The sequence below is a fragment of the Leuciscus leuciscus genome, assembly GCF_965113295.1.
Source record: "Leuciscus leuciscus genome assembly, chromosome: 7".
In the NCBI taxonomy this organism is placed as follows: Eukaryota; Metazoa; Chordata; class Actinopteri; order Cypriniformes; family Leuciscidae; genus Leuciscus; species Leuciscus leuciscus.
Genome location: NC_138731.1, coordinates 31,443,908 through 31,465,939, shown reverse-complemented (window position 1 = coordinate 31,465,939; position 22,032 = coordinate 31,443,908). Strand labels below are relative to the sequence as shown.

At 37.9% G+C, this 22,032-nt stretch overlaps 2 protein-coding genes and 1 long non-coding RNA gene across 5 annotated transcripts in view; 1 reads left to right on the top strand and 2 right to left on the bottom strand.

Annotated features, from left to right (window-relative positions):
• Positions 1-3,457, top strand: part of fgf14 (fibroblast growth factor 14) — a 135,276-nt gene extending 131,819 nt beyond the window's left edge. For all 3 annotated transcript variants that reach the window (XM_082176572.1, XM_082176573.1, XM_082176571.1), the window contains exon 5: positions 368-3,457. In XM_082176572.1, the coding sequence (XP_082032698.1) occupies positions 368-507 (140 nt within the window). In that variant the 3' untranslated portion in view covers positions 508-3,457. The remainder of the gene's footprint in view (positions 1-367) is intronic.
• LOC309503785 overlaps positions 1-22,032 on the bottom strand; it is a 247,067-nt gene that overhangs the window by 81,400 nt on the left and 143,635 nt on the right. The gene's annotated exons all lie outside the window — the stretch shown is intronic.
• The window catches only part of itgbl1 (integrin, beta-like 1), a 51,092-nt gene continuing 32,659 nt past the window's right edge, over positions 3,600-22,032 (bottom strand). Inside the window, exons 8-11 of the mRNA XM_082176560.1 lie at positions 14,888-15,004; positions 6,955-7,101; positions 5,623-5,736; positions 3,600-4,248 (exon numbers count right to left, since the gene is read on the bottom strand). Of these exons, the coding sequence (XP_082032686.1) occupies positions 4,160-4,248; positions 5,623-5,736; positions 6,955-7,101; positions 14,888-15,004 (467 nt within the window). The 3' untranslated portion in view covers positions 3,600-4,159. The remainder of the gene's footprint in view (positions 4,249-5,622; positions 5,737-6,954; positions 7,102-14,887; positions 15,005-22,032) is intronic.

Here is a 22,032-nt window from a genome sequence, read left to right as displayed (position 1 = left end):
CCGCTAACACCTAAACACCAGCCAGCAACCTGTAGTGTAGCGGCACTGCCAAGAATACAGTAAGTTTGAACTGACATAAAGCAGTGAACCCAGGCAAATGCATCCCAAGAGATCAGGCCATCTTCTGATGACAGCTTGCCCGCAATTTGACAAACTCACACTTGTCCTGTCAGAGTTGCTCTAATGAATGTCGTCTTTTTAGCCAAGTTTCAGGTTTCGGAATGAAAATGAGTTGGGAGAAAGTTTTCTACACATAATTATTCACAGATTTCAGTCATATTCCTGGCCGGTCTCAAAAATCCTTTCCAATAAGAGAGACAGATGTGGTTACCTGACTGACTCTTTCCTTCTCTAATGTCTTTTGCAGTCGCTATGTATCGAGAACCATCATTGCATGACGTGGGGGAGACAGTACCCAAACCTGCCGTGCCTCCCAGTAAAAGCACAGAGCCGGCCGTCATGAACGGAGGCAAACCTGTCAGCAAGGAAACCAAGCCCACCACATAGCCAGATCCCAGCTCGACCATGCTCAACCCCCGAGAGCCGTGCTCCTTTTGTCAGACTCTCCATGTTTGTGGATCAGATCCAGGCGTCCTCTGCTCTCTCCTCACCATTCCCTCCATTCCCCCTTCACTCCTCTTGACTGTTCCGATTTAATTCGACGATGGACTGGCTCCGGAAGAGTGGTCAGCTGTGCACTAGGAGGATGCAACTGGATAAACCAGCTAAACTTTCACCATGGAATGCCCTAACTGATAATGGAATGCCTTTTGACATACAATAAAGCCGATGTTTTTTCTGTAATCGAGACAATCCACGAGAATGAAATTGTGTACCGCAGGCGCTTGAGTGGCGGTTCTTTTGCCTGCTAACAGTCGCCCGTTATAACCCTTTTCTTGAACCCTGTCGCAGCAGAGACCGTACATTTCAGATCTATTTTCTATATACGCAGTAACACCAGCCACACTCTGGGGTAATACTGTAAAGATATACATATATGGATTGCAGTCCACAACATTTGTGTTGTTTTTTTTTTAAATCAAGTATGCTCCTGTGTCTCTTTCTTTCTAGGTGTCCCCCACTCAAAGCTCGAATTACCAAATCTTTCCCTTTTGTGGGTTACTTACGAAATTTGTTGTCGGGGCAGTGTGCGATGCGTTCTGGTGTGCAGTTATTCAAACACGATGATGGATTTCCGTAAACCCATCCTTAAAGTCCTTTCACGACTTCGATAGTCAAGAGACGTTGATCAAGTGGACGGAGCCTCCTAAACAGAATCAAACTCATTATCCAAGGTTCAGCGCTCATGTCTTCTCATTCTCGTAATGTCTAGAAAGGGACACAAGTATACTTCGACAGCAAATGCCAGCGAGGGCATTAGTCACGCCCGCCGCAGTCAAACACAAGAGCTGGAGAAGGTGTATAGAGTACATATCACTATCTAGTATGGTGCAGACAGGTTTCAACTCCAGTAACTAGGTGAATTTACACTTTTCTTTGCTCTTAATTTAGAGCGTGGGCTCTAGGAATATCTATAGGCCTTGTAGGCCTCTGGTCAAGGCCCCTCTTTGACATGCTGACTTCTCTGAACTATGGGCTAGTTCTGGTTCATTACATGTGACGAGAGCGGCAGCCGTAGAAAAATACAGTCTACTTCAGACTTGTGCGGTAAAACGGCTCAATGTAAGTAAGCACCATTACTACTGGCTGCACACCCATTTTGTTCAGCAAAGGCATGGGCAAGGTTAGTATTACATTCTGTTCTTGCAACGCTGACGCAGTGCAAGAAATGGCTTCTATAACGATGTTTTCACTGTATACAAATAAAACAAAAATCTTTAAAAAAAAAGAGAGAAGTAAATAAGTAAATAAATAGATTTTTAACTACCAGATATTATGATTCTGAAATGAGAGGGTTTTTTCCTAGCTCAGCATGCAGAGTCCAGTACTGCTCATCATGTGCCTGTGATGACCTCTAACCCAGCATGCAAAAACATGTACCCAGTCTGTGCTGGGTTAAAGGTGCCTCATGCCCCAGACACACGCATACACACACACAGATTCAGTAGCAACTTAATCCACAAACACATACAAGTTGATTGTTACCAAAGTCCGTAAACACAAGAATCCAGCCGAACAATTTCAATTACTCAGAGGACGGTGGTCCTCTTCAGTTTTTGTCCTCACTGTGACTAGAGTTCATCACAAAGAACAATTGTCTCTACTTTTTAATCGTCTCGATTCAAATTTGAAGAGATTCCAAATGATGTCCTTTACTTCAATTGTTCATTTAGCACAAGACCGGGGTACCTATTACTAATCACCTGCATGCGTTTTCTTAAGGACCAAAGTATGGGACAGCTAGAAATGTCTAAAGCTAGTTTGAGGTGTAGGGCTACACTGAATGGGCATGATTATATAAGGCTCTCTCATACTCTGGATTGAGACTATTGCACTTTGCGTTTGAAATCGTCATCTACTCACATCTACTTAGGATTTTAACGACTAGTCAATTATCAGCCAAGTTGACAAAGCCTGTCTTGCTTTAACAGTTTTCATAGTTTGAATGATGAATACCGTTTAGAATGTTATGAAGTAGACCGAGGCTATGCTGCTAAATACAAATATATTCTACACTTCATTTGAAGACCTATATTTTCATTTATTGGGATTTTGAGCTAGTTTCATATTAGGAGATGTTCAAGCACATTAGTTAGACTTAATAGATATTTGTCTGTACAAAGCCGAATTTAATGCTAGAAAGAGATGCAGTACTATACAGGAAAAGTAGCTTCATATTTGAAATCAGTTCGAGGCTGGTGTCCCACTTCCACACCAAACAAATCACTCACTCCAATGAGCTCTACATGCTGGGCTACAGCTGCCCTGCAGACCAGTGAACTGGTTTTACGAAGGTTAAATTTATTTTTGTAAGTGATTGGTGAGTACGTGTGCATTTTGTTAGTATGTTCGTTTGTTTCTTCCTCTTTCAGAAGTCCGTGTTTGTTTCGTTCCATTCAGGTCGTGCGTGACGTCGTTTATCGTAATGAGGAGCAATCGCTGAACAATGATCATTTCTGTGTTTTCTCCGTATTTCTGATTTTCAGTGGTGAAGGAAGGTCTCCATTGTCTGTTGATTGGTTTTGAACATTGATTTAACAGTTACTTCATCTGTTGCATGGGAAGAGGGTGGCATATATGAACTGCATGTTGTAGGCTATGTGTATCATGGACTGTTGGTATGTTCTGCTAATTTTACATACATATATGCAAAGAGTTTGTCTGCACTGTACAGTTTGTGTTTGTTGTATACACAGATACAACATATTGAATAAAATATTTATATAAAGGTACTGAAATCTCTCCAACCAATTCAATGTGATATTTCTGCAATACATATATTATTGAACTTATTTTATCATCGTTATCCTTGTTTTCATTTATGGTAATAATGTCAGCATTGTTTACCTTCAACACGGGCACATTTTTTTTCAACATTTTCATTAAGTGAAAGAACAGTCTGAAATGTTACAGTCATACAGGCCCCAAATATCACAGCTAATAAAAAAAATAATCTAAATATCATCATAATAAAAATATGACAGGAAATAATATGATTTATATGAGAGTACAATTATTAATAGCTTACATATGCAGATTGCAAAAAATAGCTTTTTCATTCTCATGACATCTCAGAGCAGGTTACATTTATTGGCATCAGGCTGTTTATTACTTGTGAGTTTTGTCACATGAAACTTGCTGTAAATATAAGAGGGTCAAATCTTTCCACACAAGCAGCGCTCTGAAAAACAGCAACCTGAAAAATAATAAAATACTCTTATTTATCTGTTTGCCATTTCCATGGATTTTCTCCTTTTACTTGTGCTTATGTGTCAGTCAATAGTCTATGTAAGCATTATTATACACAATTTTCATATATATATATATATATATATATATATAAGAAAACTATAGAGGATTATAGAAGTCCCACAGCTGTTTTATATGCTTATAATGGATTTGAAACCACATCACTTTAAGAAAATGAAGGCTGATATATTGCACAGATTTCTAAAATCAATTTTCCCTTGTTTGCTGTTGATGTAGGCACTCTTTTCTTGACTGACAACAGAAACAGTCTTTAAGTGTCCACCAGGGGTTAATACTCTTCTCCAACCCAGATTTCACAGGCGTTTCCTGTCCAGCCGTCCCAGCAGTCACAATTTCCGCAGTTGCACACGCCGTTCCCTGGAACAGAAGTTGAGAGAAGAGACCGAACTGAGAAACCCAGATCACCACTCTCCAAGTCTCGACATGCTTTCTCTCTTCACACCCCCTTGGCAGAATGTGCAAAGGGAAACCAAGTTTTGGAGCCAATATCTCTAGGGTCCCATCTATTCAGTTCAAACTCAGTCCATGTGGCGGCACTGGTATGATTACAGTGTTATTAGTCCTTTTTATTCAGCGTTTGTAAGTGAACATTGTAATCTGGTGTACACAAAAATCATTATCTGTGGAAGCTTACTGAGATAATTCAAGAGTGTAATTTGTATATTATACACTTAAGTGTATAACTCAAACTCCATATTGATCTATACCGAGTGTCTACTGCTACTTAAAGAGTGTCTTGGGAATTCACATAATTTGCAGTACATATAGCTGCATAGGTCGGGTCAATGAAATCGCCTGCTACTTGTAAATCAGCTGAAGTGAGGTTTACATATGCCGTTAGAAAAGCTCTATGTGACAGCAGCTTTCTTTCAGAAGAAAGCTTGAGAGCCGTTTATTGTATCAATACCAAAACAGTTGGAATTCGCATCTGCTGTGCATGAAATTAAGCCCCGGCTTTCCCTAATACATTGAATTTTCCACAGCGCTCATCAATTGTGGGTGTAATGAGAATATCTTACTGAAGAAGCCATGAAGATTATTATTTAGAAACTGGCAGGCACATTTTTGCATGATTATAATTATAAAGGCTGAGTGCATTACTGTTACCCAAGGTAAGGGAAAGAATTGGCTGATTGTTTGCATTTGCATTTCATCTAAAGAGAAAAGAAGGTTTATCCCTGAGCAACATGAGAAAATAGTTTTAATAATACTTATGAATATGGAAATTATGACATATGCCCTAATCGTTAATATGCTAATCAGTGACATTTAACAGACACATTTATGCATTCCTTTTGTCAATTGTTTTTCATCTCGTTTTGTAATGAATTTCGCATCTCTGCGCGAGGAACTGTATAATTGGTTGAATGACACGACAACTGATAACGAAGTCATTAGACCAATAAGTAAACAGTTTCTATACAGAGCTGTCCAAGCATCCTCAAGCCCTATTGCGATAAATATTTATTGTGCTTTTTATTACCACTGACTGGCCAACTCTTCAGGGCTTTAAAGGAAAACCTTGGCTCTCTTCGGAGCATCTTTCCCATTGAAAAGCAGGACGAGAAGAACACAGCAGGAGCCCACTGATTGGACGGCTCAGCCTAAGAGTCGCACAGTGCTGTCTAATCAAACGGCAGCCACATCAGAGAACCTCAATAACCGTCACAAAGAGATCTGTCAGCGTACGAGTGGGTGTTTGGAGGAACGGTGCTGCATTTGAACACATACCTGTGCAAACCAGGCCGTCATGTTTGTCGCACTCCCTGTCGTCGCACTCGCAGAATTCCCCTGAAATGTACCACTCCTGTGGTGAGCAGATACAGCGACCACAGTGACAAGAGCCTGCAAGAACAAATTAGCCTTCAGTCACACAACCATTGGAGATCCATTAGTTTTCCCTTATTCTCCTGTGCTATTTCACGTGATTATAAAACACTTAAAGCTGTGATACGGTTCCTAATTGGAATTTAAATAGGGTAAATTGTTTTTCTAAATGTGTGAAATAGCTGTTGTTTGCAAGGTCCAATTTCATGTTCCTACTGAGTCAGTAACAGACCAATATACAAGCTAGGCCAGTCGATAGGCGGATATTTGGCCATTTGGAAATAATCTGCATTGGTCGATAATACAGCTGCACCATTAATACAATTCAAGCAAATGCCGATAAGCCAATAGTTATTTGTTTTGGACAATTACAGATTATAAATTTGATTTGTGAAAAAAAATAAAAATTATCTAAAATAAAATAAATGTATTCAATTTGCGAATGTGGAATTTTACTGTGCATTAAAAAACTAATATTTAAAGAAATGTATTCTGATATCTTTACATGTGCACAGTGACTAAATCTGACATAATCAGATTTTTTTAATCTTACAATAGGGGTAAACTATTTAAATATCTAATATCAGATCATTAAAAAAAAGAGAGAGAAAAAAAAAGAAATATTACTGGATAACAGTTATGGTGGAAATATGCTTCCTAGTTGATAACCTTGTCTGATTGGCTGATTAACAGGCCAAGTGTTATCTCCCTCTCTGAGTGAATATTGTGTAAAATAAGTGCTAATTTAATTTTGTTATTTGTGTGGGCATTGCATTTGCTGTCTTTAATTTGTACTAACCACCCTGGGTTGCGTTTCCCCAATGCATCATAAGACTAAGTATTGTTAGACTTACAATGCTTTGGGGAGACCCTGGTCTCTAGATGTTAGTCAACATGACTGCTCAAAACAAGTCTTATAAACTGGGATTCTCATATTATTACACATAGGAACCAAGATTACAAGAAATTAAGCAAGCCAGAACCCAATGTGGCTTTTAACCGCTATGCCACAGCTCTTATGAAGATGCAATCTCATTCCCTCTCTATCAACTAAATGTGACACAAACCCTCCCCAAATAACAATTGATAGTTGTGTGTGCTATCCACCTCATTAGAGAAGCATATGTGGGGAATCAATTTAATTGTTCAGTTTGTGTCCCATCAAACAAATGAGGGAACCCACTTTGATTTTTAAGAGATTTTTTAAGGTGGCGCTCGAAGCATCGTCCCTCCTACCTTTTCCAGAGCACATGATGCCGTCGGCTGTCTCGCACAGGCTCTTGCTTTGCTCGTCCGTCATGTCACAGCTGCGGGGGAACTGGCAGTGCTTCCCAAACCATCCATCACTGCAGATACAGCGGCCACACGAGCAGAAGCCGTGGCCTGGGGGAGACACACAGCGCACATGTACGTGCGCGTGCACACACAATCACTTTCTCTCCTTACCAAAGAAAACCGCCATTTGTATCTGCCAAAACAAAGCGACGGTCTGATTGATCCAGGCAAATATAATTGGTTCAAACAGACAGGGATTCGTTTCCAGACTGGCTAATGGTGTTGCGTTAGCTATACGGCTCTTATCACTTATGGACCCCGTGGGATGAAACATTCTTTAGCCTCTCAGATCGCTTTGGATGAGGTTGAGGTTTGGTTTCATCATTTGTAACGAGCTGTCTAAATTGTACTCAGTCAAATCCTTTGTTTCAGCTGGCATGAAAAAAATACTATTATCTATAGCCTAGATCTTGATTTAAGCTTGATACATAGACTTAGACTTAGATTAGAGCAGGGGTTTTCAACCTTGTAGATTCCATGGACCCCCTAAATATGATAATGATCATCCAATATTATATGAAAAATATTAAGCGTAGCATCAGTTCTGGCAGGTCACGTTAGTCATGCTCGCATCAGCTGTCTCTCAGCTGATCCACGTCTACCTATAGGAATACAACGCCTATCACTGTACACATATATAAGCTCCTTCAGTATTACCAGCAACTATCATGTTTCTCAGGAGCTAATCACCCTCCTCTATCCCCAGCTCCTCCTCTCGTCCAGTCAGTATGGCATTCTGATTCGCCTTGAATCAGAATAAATTCTCGAATTATGTTGTACTTTAAAATCTTGAATTAATGATATCTGCAATACATTCATGTTGGTTCTGTTTACCCTAAGGGGGGTTATTGCTGCTCTCCCTGCTCTTATCCATGCTAGGCTGCATGGATGCACAGGGAGTTCTTGCCCAGAACAGAACCATACTGCCAATCCAAACTGTATGCAATTGCCAATCGTATTTGACGATAGTGGTCCTGACAGAAATTTAGTTTCTATTCCCACACATAGACTAATTCGTGGCGGTGCGCCACAGAATCGCCACCGGCCGCCACATATTGCGTTTCGTTCTAAAAATAATTTTTTACGCTATTTAATACACGCAGCGTATTCATTCAGCTGCATTTCCTTTCCCTGCTCTCCCTCCGTCTCTCTGTCACTCACGCGTCTCTCTCACAAGAGATTTTTTTGTCTCACCAAAGCCTTATTTGATCGATGAGTGATGTAGATGACTGCTGCGCTTGCGAAAGGGCGCATATTACTGAAAGAACAAGCAGAGAGTCATTCTTTTACTCTTACACTGAATGTTTGGATTTTGTGAAGGTGTGAATAATTTGATTAATATTTAATATAATAAAGTTCTGTGTAACAAATTATTAATCGCTACAATCTAACATGCTCTTTAAGGTCACAAAACTCAGAACTTTTGGTAATACCTATCTAAATCCACCAAAGGAGAGACAGCGTTTTCACATTTGACTTCTAAGCTCTGGAATAGCCTTCCTGATAATGTTGGCTCAGACACACTCTCCCAGTTTAAACCTAGATTAAAGACACATCTCTTTAGCCAAGCATTCACATAGTACATCTCATAACCTTGTACTCCAGCTATATCAGATCAGAAGCACGAGTCTGCTTGAGAAGTTATGAACAGATTGTTACTCAAATTAATCTCCATTTGCTTTTCTATTTCCTCAGGATGCCCATTTTCTAAATATTATGAAATCATTGCTTTAACATGCTCATTGTTTTTGCTTAAATTACTACATAATGTTGGCTAACTGCATGATCTGTATAGTTTAGAACTGTACATTTCTGCAATATGGACATTACTTTGACACAGTCACGTAATAGCAGATTACTCTTAATTGTAATGTAGAAACATGCATTTTCTGTAAAGCTGCTTTGAAAGGATATAGAAAGAGTTGGTCACCAACTTCCAAGGGGGTACCAGGGCACCATCTCACCTCCCTGGGTGCAACAAAGTGCGATTTTAACCATTGTTGACAAGTTCCACACAGTCTGTGCATTAGTGGTAGAGATTTTCAACGATTCTTTCCACAGGTTACATTGTTATGCCTGTTGGTGGCGACAAGTGACTGTCTTTAAGAATGAGTCATTCAACCATTTATTTAACCGATTCGTTCACAACACTGAATTGCCCAGGAACGAATCGAGTGAGCCATTGACTAATTCACTGAAGATTTGTTCAAAACCACAGATTCATTTTGGAACTCCACTACAGTCTGTTGCTCAACTTTCTTTGGATGTTCATTGGCTGAGAAAAATAGACAGTATGTAAGTACAATATTGTGTATATAATGTAAGTTACTCAATATAAACTTTGTGTTTATTGTACTGTAAAACAGTATCACAGTTGCAGTCATGTTTGCATTAAGAACAAAGGCACTCATGATAATGTTAAAATCCAAAAAACTGTAGCCTATACATAGCTAAACAAGCCTGCATGCATTACTACTCCAACCACTTTATGGTAGTAAGTCGTCAACATGTTTATAGCTATTTAACTAATAACACACATATCCCGAGCTTCCCAGTGGTAAATTGAACTTGAGAGGCCGTTCATGTCCAATTTTTTTAAGGGAAAGTTGCTTGAAATGGGTTGAAAATCTGTAGTGTTTACATACATACTTTATCTATGAACAGGTTGAGAATAAAAAGTGGTTGGAGTCATAATTTATAAAGTTTATAAAGTTGTCATTTTAATTGTCCTCATCACTTATGGACCGGGTTATTTGGCATTTACAAGAGCGTCACTTCGGGAGATTTGTGCATGGGCGTTATTTCACGTAGGCTGCAAAGAAACCAAATGTTCACTGAAGCAGAACTGTGTTTTTTCCCTTAATCTTTAAAGAGCAGTTGGTGACTCACTGTGATACACTGAGCTATAGAACAACTCCTAAACCCATTGACTTACTTACTTTCTGGAACAGTGCTTGGTCAAGAAAAAAAACAAACAAGGGATTCCCCTAGCCTAGACTACATCTGGCAAGGCAGAAATGTGTTATTAAAACCAAACTAAAGAATGTGCCTAAAAATGAAAAGATAGACAATATTGAACATTCTCTTCAGTGCTCCGTATGTTTACTGAATGTCTGACGCATATTATGCTACCTTCACATGCTATTGTAATGACCGTAAATACGAGTTTCCTAGTTAAAAATGTATACCCAAGATCCCAAGATGGGTGTGCCATAAACTTTAAACATGGCGGAGGGGAGAACGATTGCTGCTGTGACTGGTATTCTTTTAAATTTTTTTCCCAAATAGCTAATGCATTGTCTTATCGTTAAAGTAGTGCATATTTACACATTATGAATATTCATTTAAAGTGTATTGTAAGTTTTATACACAGCGAAAAAAGACTGAAATTATCACAGTGAATTTATAAATGGTTGTCAATGAATGGGGCGCTATATCATTTAGGCTTTAACAAGATTTTCCCAATAAATAGACAAGAATAAACCTGGTGTCCTCCATGATACTTGTTCTTTCCGACAACAATGCACTTGAACGCGACAAGCTCGTAATTATGACTTAAGGTTTAGGTTAGGTTTTAAGTAGTTAAGTAGGACATTTCCGATATCATGTGAAGGCAGCATTAGTCATGATATGGACTTCTATGAACAAGCTCATTTAAAAATGCTATTCTTTATAAATGTGTGTGTGTGTGTTTCATTTTGTGCAAGGTGATTTTAACCAAATTGGAACACCAAATCAAAATAGGAAGGAAAGTACCCAATTTAAAAGTTTATTTTCTACAGTTGGGAGGAAATATATTTGTTGCAGAGGATGTGCAAAGTGGGCCAAATCACAACAGAGATTCATTTGTGAAATATGCTTGTACTTACACACTGAGTTCTTATAAAATACTTATTTAGGAGGTTATGAAATGGCAAATTGATTAAATAAACAGAACAGGCACTGTAGTGACTATTTAGAATAAATGGATGGAGTGGCAGTGTATTCCGACTGTACATTATAATAACTGCAAGAAAATATTTTTGTGTGTGGCTCTTTTGTCTTCCTCTCTCTAACTCGTTTATTTTGTGGGTGTATGGTATACAGGCTTGAAGTTTGATGCACTCTTGGTAGAGCTACATGCTTGACTGCTTCAATCAGCCAGCCTACGAGAGCATTTAATTGCTTTGGTGAGTGGCACCCCAGTCCTTTCAATTAAAGCGCACCTGCGATTCCCCATTATCCCGCCTGTAAATGCAATTCGAGTGTGGGCATGTTTGAATTCACGGTGCTTCTCACACCTATCTTTGGAAGGATATTTTCCAAAGAATGTAGCCTAGTCCTAAACTCTCAGGCAAGTGCCTCATAAAATTATATAAATCCAATCTGAAATATAGATGATCCTGCATTTCAGTAAAACACTTTCATGTTAATACAGCTGGAATGGCTTCTCTAGAGCTAAAGATCCCATGATAGGAAGGCGTATCTGAAGGCTGCCCTTCATTTGAACACCAATTCAGTCCTGCAGGACCATCTATGCAATTAGCTGAGATGAACGTTTCATCAGTGTGTGTGACGGCTGTCTCTCTGAGCTGAGAGCTGGAGGGACGGCGTGTTTCCACGCTTCACTTCTGTTAGCAGACTCTCATCTGTCTGACTGTGACTCGGGCAGTCACAGTCCCGAGCCCTATACATATTTAAACATCTCCTAGGGCTGGCCCACACAAGGGCAGCCGGCTGAGCTGTGGCGGCTGGTCGCTTAGTGACACAACACAGTAAGCATTCAGAAAGAAGCAGCATTATATTTGTATCCCCACCAAAAGAGGAGTAATGTCGTTCTTAAAGGCCCCCTGAAATCAAAATGTAATTTTTTTAGCTCTTAGTATGAATATGTTAGCCTTAAGTTTATGAAAAAGCTGGTGTGTTCCAAAACAATGACTAAATTCACATTTAGGAGATTCAAACTTATGGTCTCTCACTTCCGCTAAAATGGATCACGGATTTTAATGACATTACCGTGGACTTCAGCTTCTCATCACATCTTCTGTCCAATCAAATGCTCTCTAGAATCTGAAGCATCCCTCCCCCTATACTATAAATACCACCTGGCCAAAGCAACCGGCGCTGACACGTCACAGAGCAATATAGGTTAGAGATGTATGTTCAGTCACTCAAATGCTCGAGTTTTATTCCATTTTCCAACTGTACGTTGGTTAAGAATGAAATGGCTTGAATTTATTCACACCTCTCCTATTGAATCCAACGTATCATCTGCGCTCGGATTCGCTTCCATGGTGCTGTCAAGTACGACTTGCAGTCTGTGAGGTCAACTAAACGCTATTGGCTATTTGAAAAGGGGGAGGAGCCATTAAATATGCCCCGCCTTAGCTTTGTGTTTCAGTGGAAATGACATCAACACAGCAAAGCTGCTCGTTCCAAGGCACTTCAGTGGGCCTTTAATATACAGACGTGTACCATTGTTGAAATTGCTGTGCTCAGCTATCATCACATTTTCACTGGGGGGTTTCTCAAATGGCACTGCTATAGAATAGATAACAGTTTGACAGATAAACATTTATATTGGTGGCACATATATATTATTTGCTGATAACTGGGAAAATTATGATGTACATATAGTAATGTGTAACTACGTCACCTTACCCAGTCCTTTGTAACAGCACATGAATAATTAAAAACAGATGTGCACAGATAAAAGATTTATAATAAATACTGCAATATTCCATAAAAAACAAGAATTGTCCATTTTGATTTTATGGTGACTTAAACAAATGCCTTTTTTTCATACAGTAGAAGTCAACAGTAACCAAAACCTTTTTTTTTCTTCTTTTTTTTTTGGTTTAACCAACTTTTATTTGGTTAAACAATTCTTCAAAATATGTTCTTTTATGTTCCACACAAGAAACTTTTACAGGTTTGGATGAGCCTGAGTAAATGATGGCAGATTTTTCATTTTTGGGAGAACTATCCCTTTAAGTGAACAAATACATTGTAGTAGTTTTTTATAATAAATTAATAAAAAAGTATTTTGTGTCAGGTATTAGCACTGTATATGGCTGAAATCCCGAAAGTAAGTATAGAGAAGAAATTGAAAGCAATAGTCTTTTTAATAAGTGAAAGTCGTGGCAACATATCTCAGCTATGTGGCCTCAGGGACAATGTTGTCTGGACAAGCACTCATGAAACAGTCGTATACATGCACGAAAACAGACGTGCTCACTGCTCAGGTATGACCGGACAACCCCAGCAGGAGGGCATGAAAATCATCTTGTTTAGTATTGCTTTCTAGCCAATAATGTAATTACTATAATTTGTAAAGTCTGTTTCTATGTCAGCAAATTCTAAGAATACACAAGTCTGTCAATATTTCCTAGTGTCAATATTCCTGTGGTGTCTTCATCTTAAAGTACAGGACATACTGTTATCTACATGATTCAAGCTGCTGTTCAAAAGCAAATAGTCTTAGAAAATGTAAATTAAAATGAAATGACTAAATTGGTGAGCATTTGGCCTCGGCAAAAACTTTCCCCAAGTCAACGCTCTGTGCCTAGATGCCTTCAAACAAGAGTGCAAACTTCTCAGAGAAGTAGGATTAAATAAAAAAATTTAATTAATCATTTGGGCAGGTTTGTACAAGGGATATTTTCTCAGAGGAGTGCATCTTCATTTAAATTAAAAAACAAAACAAAACAACAACAATAATTAACTGTTAATAATTAACAGTTTTAATTAACAGTAAGAAGAAAAAAAAAAAAAGAAAAAGTGAAATATGAGATGAAATAGTAAGTATATAATACAAAACTATTTCTAAAAGTAACAATGTCCAAGAGCAACACCAGTAAATAAAGTTTCAAACTGATTTGATTTAGCTCATTGTGGGGTGGTGGTGGCGCAGTGGATAAGACACATGCCTTTGGTGTGAGAGACCCGGGTTCGAATCCACTGTGAGACACCAATGTGTCCCTGAGCAAGACACTTAACCCCTAGTTGCTCCAGAGGCGTGCGACCTCTGACATATATAGCAATTGTAAGTCGCTCTGGATAAAAGCGTCAGCTAAATGAATAAAAATGTAAATGTAAATGTAAGCTCATTGCACTCTCATAGAGGTCCTAAAGTGTGGCAAAATACATGTGACAAATCATGTGAGCACTCTGATTTGCTATTTACACGGTTCGCCTGTCATACAGTATATGGAACTGGTTTGCAAATTTGCCTAAATGGGTAAAAGTGAAAGTTAACAACTCAACCTCACATCCAAATTCAATTATAGCCTACTGAAAACATGTGACTTGAGTTTTTATTTTTTATTTGTTTAACTCTGTTAAATAAAAGGTGCAACTCTGTACCTGTACTGAACCAATCTACAATGTGTATGTTCTGAGAGTGGCCATGGAAGGCAGGATAGATGCTGATTCTCTATTAATTACCTACTTGCCCTTGGCAGAACCATAATGTATAACATGATTAGTTCCCTAGTGTTTATTATCAATATCCCTAAAGTCAGATGGTGTAAGTGTATGTTACATTCCATCATAATGCATAAAAATATAGACCTAATATGTCAATGCCCTCGGTCGATTGAATGATGTGTTGATCAGTCAGCTGAGTCTTTATAGGTTAATGTTTAAACCCACAAGCTTGTATATGATTATGATTATGATTAAAGAAAAACACATACATTGCGGTGAGACATACAAGCCCCAATGATGGATTGCATTACTATGGTAAATTCCCATTCAGTTTTTCATAAGATTTTCATAGACCAGCACCATAGAGATATCAAACAATGGCACCATTATGCTTATCTGTCCTGCTGTGTGTGTTTGTGTGTGTTACCTCCACAGATCTCTCCGTTCAGGTCCTCACACTGCCTGTTGTCGCACTCACAGTTCTTGCCATAAACGCGTTTATCTCCGGGTGGGTGGCAAGTGCACTGGCCACACAAACACTGCCCTGAAACACACAAATACTCTGTGACTGGCCAGAAAGCAAAAAATGAGAATGAAACTCAATCCTATCTAGCATTTGGCTATTTTTGCCATTTTATTATCAAGATATTGTATGAAGGTAGTTAAAAACTACATTTCACCTTGAATTTTGCTTATCAAGGTCAACTGAAAAGCTCATTGCATTGAAAAGCACAGAGTGCCTCAGTCTATGCTTATCATAGAGCACATTAGTCTGCTAAAGTGGCACTGTCGTTGTTTGACATTGACAGCCGTTACAACTCCAGCTCCGTGCAGGCGAGGAGAACAACAAAGCAACGCCCTGTCTGACAACCTCTCAGCCTGCCATGCAGATAAAAGCTGCGTACTGCCGTTGCCACGGTAACTGGTGATGTCAAAACACTTTTCCTTTATCGATTAGCATGAGTGACGTCATTCCCTTAAGCTTGCATGCTAAGCTGCAAGAGTGTTCAGAGCATGTAAAAAAACATTTAATGACTAACCACCTGTCTTTTCTGTCTTATTCCTTTCATTTTCACTTCTCTAATAGCGTTTTCCATCACTAGTACCAAATTATGCAGAACTGTCTGCAACAAGTGGAGCTCAACGAGTTAAAATGTACAAGTTATCATACAAACTAAACTAAATTGATTCTGCACATTATTCAAAACCTTTATACAGAAAATATGAAACACATGATGCACTAAACAGAGAAAGCGTATATTTTCCATATGCTTTCACAGTGGCTGGTATGATTATGTGTGCGTAAATGGAGAAAGCAGCGCTGGCAGCTTCAGTGTGATTAATGGCTCCCTCGCTGATCATGTACTGAGCTTTGGTCCCAATCGAAACATTTAATTCCTTCACAATATTTGAGAGACAGCCATCCGGCAAGTTCAATTCTCTAGAGAGCCGTGCCTTTGCAGATGCCAAGACAAAAGCCCCGTTGCTCTAAATTGTTAAACATCATAATGGTTCAGCATCATCAATTTCCAATAATTCGACCCCTAAATCATCTCTAAGAGTTACATTATTATAAATTTATGACCATGGTGCTTAAATCCTGGGATGGGCATTTAGAGTAAACGCTGTACAGGGAGCAGCACCAGCTGTTCGGTGTTAGACTGGGACTTCTATCATATTATCTCTGTTAAGTAGTTTTCAGTAGATATTGGTTATGTCTCAATTTACAGACTTATTTTGCATCTGAAAGGGCAACTTCTACGAATGCATATGCAATTAGGTCAGCAGCAAAAAATAACCCTGTCCACACCTTTTCAGCACCAATTTTTCACTGCATGTCTTCAGGGTTTGCGCTGGCGCTAATCTGGCCCTAAAACTCAGGGGCTCAAGGTTTTGTGCGTGATACTATAGCCAAAAAATATTCATATACTTAAAAATAAAGGTTCCAAAAGGTTTCTTTTTTTTCTTTCTTTTTTTCACAGCAATGCCATTAAAATAACATGTTGGGTTCCCCAAAGAACCTTTCAAGAAACAGTTCTTAAAATAAATAAAAAATTCTTATTGTGAAGAACTTTTAAATAATCTGAAGAACTCTTTTCCATTATAAAGAAACTTTTGTGCAATGAAAATGTTCCATGGATGTTTACGGTTCTTCATGGAACCATAGATGCCAATAAATAACCAAATAAGCCAATAAAGTGTACTTACGAAATCCACCTTTGGAATGCTTATTTTCAATGTAGGACACACTAATTCTAATCACCTATACTTTTTATGACAAATGAGAATTGGGACACAGCCATTTTGAAGTTATTCTTTGGCATATCTGGAAAGAATGTTGATGATGAATGCCAAGACTCTATCACTCTTGTGCCACAAACTTGACAAGGACAATCAGGCATTGTAAAGACACCAGTGTTTAGCTGCACAGACCACTGCCAGCTCTGACATTAAATGACAAGCGTGCTGGAGTCATGCTGAGTGTATCCTGATGTGTCCTGTGAAGCATGAACCTGCCAAATACTGAGGTTCATGCAAATGAGACTCAGAGGGTGCTAAAGGGGGTGAAGAGGTTTTTCACTGTCTGATTTTTAAAGTGCAATTAAGAAATGTCAAAAGCCACATAGAACCAGAGGTGGACCTTTTCACGGTAGGTTTTTAGATGCAAATGCATGTAGGTTTGTATATATGAATATAAAATGAAAGTCTGATGAAAATGAAAGTACACTGAAGTAAGAATAAAAATATAATATAATTTAATATAATAATTTGACTCATTTATTCAACCGATTCTTTCAAAAACACTGATTCATTCAGGTGTGAGAGAGTTTTTAGGTCTTTATGAGTGAGTCAATAAATAATTTATGCAAACAATTCATTCAATTCATGATTAACTGATTTGCATACCAGATCCTTTGCTGTGATATGCATATCAGATCCTTTGTTGGCTCCATTTGGAACTATTTTTGTTTAGAAAATAAAGTAAAATACTCTACGATCCAAGTTAGTCACTACATACAAGCTTTCCACATTTTAAGAGGCATTAATATTTGATGTGTTCCTAATGCACCACTTCTCATCATTTGCTGATTCTGAATATAGAGCAATCTGGGGAGAAGTACTAGCTTTACCTCTTTTTCTTTTGCAATATTTCACTTCTGTCAGACAATTTTGAAACATAGCATTTGGAAGCCTTTCAATCAGAACAGGGAATGAAAGGTCAGGGAGGACAGTGTGAGTTGTGTTAAGATGTGACATTTAAAGGCATCTCGAGTCCACTTTTCAGGTGCTGCCCACTAGCAGCCATAAGGACCACCACAATGACACAGCACTCTGCATTCAACACATTCATAAACCAATAACTATAATTCACTTATATAACATATTGGTTTTGAAAATGTCATTTTCTATAGCATAAGGTATTTTTGTCATGTATTTATATTCATTCATTTTTTACTTGACTTGAAAGTTCAACCCACAATTCAACAGCATGCATATAAATATAAATAAGCATATCCATACTAATTGGACACATTCAGAAAGTACATTCTTTCTCAATGCAGAGCACCACTTGGTCCTTGTGCACCAGAGAAGGCCACCATTATTAAACTCAGAGGAAGTGATTGCAATCAGCCCTAATTCTGCTGATTTGCTTTAAAGATCGCTCATCACACCAAGCAGTTCCTACAACACACTGGATAACAGTCAACATCTGCGTGGCAAATTAGGCCTCTTTTCCCTCTCCTGTAAGATGGCTGGGAATGTTGAATGATTGCTGCTGTGCATGTTTAATCAAGATGCATTCTTTGCATACAGGCTCTGCACGGTAATCTATAGAGTGCATTAGTGAGCTAATGAATAGTGTAAAAACCAACACTTAGTAACTTCCGTGCTATCAAAAAAAAAACAAGATTTTTTTTTGAAATCATTCATTTGTTGCTTCTCAAATGGCGGGATATACAACCATACAGTAAATATCTTTCAGATATCATTGAAATGCCAAATGTTAGACCTAAAGATCATATACAATGGAACTGCTGACAAATTCACAAAAGAATCAACTTCTCTACAGTTGAAATTGGTTTTCCAGCCTCAGCAGAAACACTCTCAGAACAGGTGTTTCCTGGAGGATATTCCAGGCTTAAGAGAACGTGAAATCTTCCCAATTTTCACCGCCTAAACTGGCTCTTTGTTTCCTCTCAAAACCATTTACAAGCTTTTCTACTGAATCCTGCTTTCTCTGTGTCCATTTGCTACAAGTCACTGGCAGTGATGGCCATCATTCTTAACTAGGAAAAACTAAATGAGGCAAGCACAAGCCTGATTTAAAACATCAAGATATCTATTTTTAGTCGGAGACTTTATGAATCCCAAGAAAACTGCCATGTGGCATGGGAATCCCTCATATGGGGCTTCTCCATGTCACTGTGTAAATGTTGAATTGATTCAGCCAGGATGACAGCCCTTCTTTTAATTGTGGGAATGGAATTCAGAACAGAGGAAACCTTGATTATTTCCTGCTGTCAGGATAATGGATGCAGCAAGCAGACCTATAGCTCCAATCATGGGTGAAATTCTATGTATACAGATGTATAAATCATCATTTGCTGGCCACGTCTCAAAGCACTTGCTCGCTGTACGAAGGGACAGTGAATCTATGGATTATTGATGCTGAATTAATAAAGTAAAGTCACAGAACGGCAGTACCACTTCAACATAAAGACAGTTTCACAGGGGATGCGGAAAGTGCAGGGATGGGGCTGGTCTTGGGCATTCAAATCTCTGACTGAAAATGGTCTAGAACAGTTTTAAGCTTTTGAGCCAAAAACCTGAGCTGTAAATGCCATGTAAATAAAAGACCCTGGAGCTGGAGGAAAATGATGGCATTGCAGTGCTGATTGGCTGGTGCCACAGTTCCAAGCTCTTCATTAGCAACAATCTTGAGCTGTGTGAAAAAAAAAAATCCATTTCATACTTTTAAAAGCCCTTTAAAAAAAGAATCAGGCACTGGTCTATATAAAGAAATATTAATGATTTATACACTTTATTTTTATGTATAATATAATAGAAATACTTGATTATTAATAATTAAATCAAGAATAATCATTTATATAATATATAAACTAGTATTTAATTCTGTAAAGCTTGACATATGAAATAATAGTTAGAATTTTTTTGGGGGGAGTTGACGAGTTTATTGCACCTTTAGACAAAATATATTTTTTTTTTAAATCAAGATTTTAATCTAAAAAAGTTTATATGTGTTTTTGTTGAGAAACATATTTTATATATCAGGATCGTTTTTTGGCTATGATATATAGTGACAATATGAATGATATAGTGACAATATGGAGCTCATACTCGAAATATGCAATTTGGTTCAGTTGTTGATATTTAAATGGCCAAAAAGTACTTTGAAATTCTGATCACATGTAATGTAAATCAATGTGACCTCTATAAAATTATAACAGACTACTTATAAAAAATGCATATAAATATCAGTTGTCACTCTATATAAATCCCAATAATACATCTTAGTAAGATGATGTTTGAATTATTAGTTTTTATAAACAAAGCTCTGTAGTTTTAATTGCGTGGGGTAAAACATATACAGTAATGCAATACAATTATTATTGAGAGATGTACAAATAAATGTTCCTCAAAAGCTGCAGTATCATATTTGAAAAAAATGTGATTTAAGGATAATCAAGCAAACCTCAAGTGTTTATCTAGGTTTACAAAACAATATAACAATTTTACAGTAGAAAGACATGTGTGCCACAACCTGAAAGGAGAAGTTTTTGGAATTACACTAACATGCATTTTACTTACCACAAAAGCAAAAACCATAAATCAGACAAAAGAAGGCATGTAGTATATTGTGTACCATACAACCATTTTTTTTTTTCATATTGATAATTTTTAGAAGAAACCTTTTAGAAATGTAGAAATGTGGGCATCACATATAATACAGCAGGCTTTATAGGGTTAATCAGAATAGCCTACATAGTGGTATACCTTATAAAATTGACTTCAGTCAGTGCTGCAATAAATTAAATAAATAACTGGCTTCCTTCCAGGAAATCTTTCATTTTTATTTTCCTGCCAATTAATTATTGCGCTTGTGCACAATTTAACCCACCATTTGGTTGAAGCAGATTTTAGATGTTTTAAAGGTACAGCTGAAAGAACTCAAGCTAGGCTAATTAATTTTAGTGACATTGTTACAATTTAATCATTTCTTTTTTATTAGAGAGACAGAATTCACATCATACTCTCTATGTTCCTTTAAAGACCAGAACAATACAATGCATCTGGTTCACTTAAAGACTTGTTTCACCGCAAGACTTGCTGCCAGATTCAGTGTTATTTCAGGTGCTTCAGAGAGAGAACATGCCGAGCTAAAGCCTTGAGGGATGAAGCACAAAAGCTACTATGTATCTGATTCTTCCAGACTGCATTTTTTACATTTGTATTTCTTAGGTACGCTGGATGTAATCATCATTGACATTGTCTAAAACAAGTCTAGCTTTCAGTATTTACTGTAGCACTATAAAACAAACAGCTTGTGTACTGACTTATGTCTACTCTTTTTCAACCCAGCCATAACAGCAAAAGCCATTACATTTTTTACTTTTAAAATGAGTCAAGTTATATTATCTGCTCTATGTCGCTAGAGTATAAAAAAAGAGCACAGGGGTGGAAGTCCTTTAAAAAACAAGTGCACAGAACGCAGGCTCCATTAAAGTTAAATTATCACCTCACTCAGTGAAACAGGACTATTATTATCGCCCTTCGCTTTCTTATGCAGGGGGAACTATGGAAATAGCATTGTCTCAGAACAATCACACTAGTTCTGATTCATCTACTGACTTATTTTTTCTTTCTAAAAAGACTCATGCAAAGACAGTATGTACAGACCAGCACTACCACTTAAAGCAAGCTATAAGTTCACAATACCCATTAAAAAAAGTACCATTGTAACCTAGGGTGACCAGATGAGATTGGCTGAAATTCGGGACGGGGGGGGGGGGGTCTATGGGTCTGGGGTCTGGGGTGACGGGATGTGGGGCTTCTATGATATTAGACTGCGTAGCCTATAATAAAAGATAATGAATTTCAAACCTGAACCAAACATATTTTTATTCAAAGATCAACAGTCTGTCATTATTCTTTAGTCTGCCACAAAACAATGACTGTTGTAAGTAACAGTGCGTAAATCAGACCTTTCAGTATAGCCTAACGCTAATAAGCTTAAACGAAAATAACGAGATAATTGTGTAGTGAAGTATTTTGTCCTCGCGGCTGCAGCAACTTGCGCTCTAATAGGCAAAATAGGCTACAGAATATTTCGTTCTGTATAATTGACAGGTGCAATATTTGAAAATCGATCATATATATTTTTTTATTAGCCTACATTTATGTAAAATCTTAAACTTTCAAACATCAAAATGTAATTTACTAATATGTTTTCATGTCAAAATGACATATCTTTTCCTATTCTATTTTGCCTGGAAACGCTTCCAACACGCTTGCGTGTCGCGTGAAAAATAGGCGTCGGTTCTATTTATA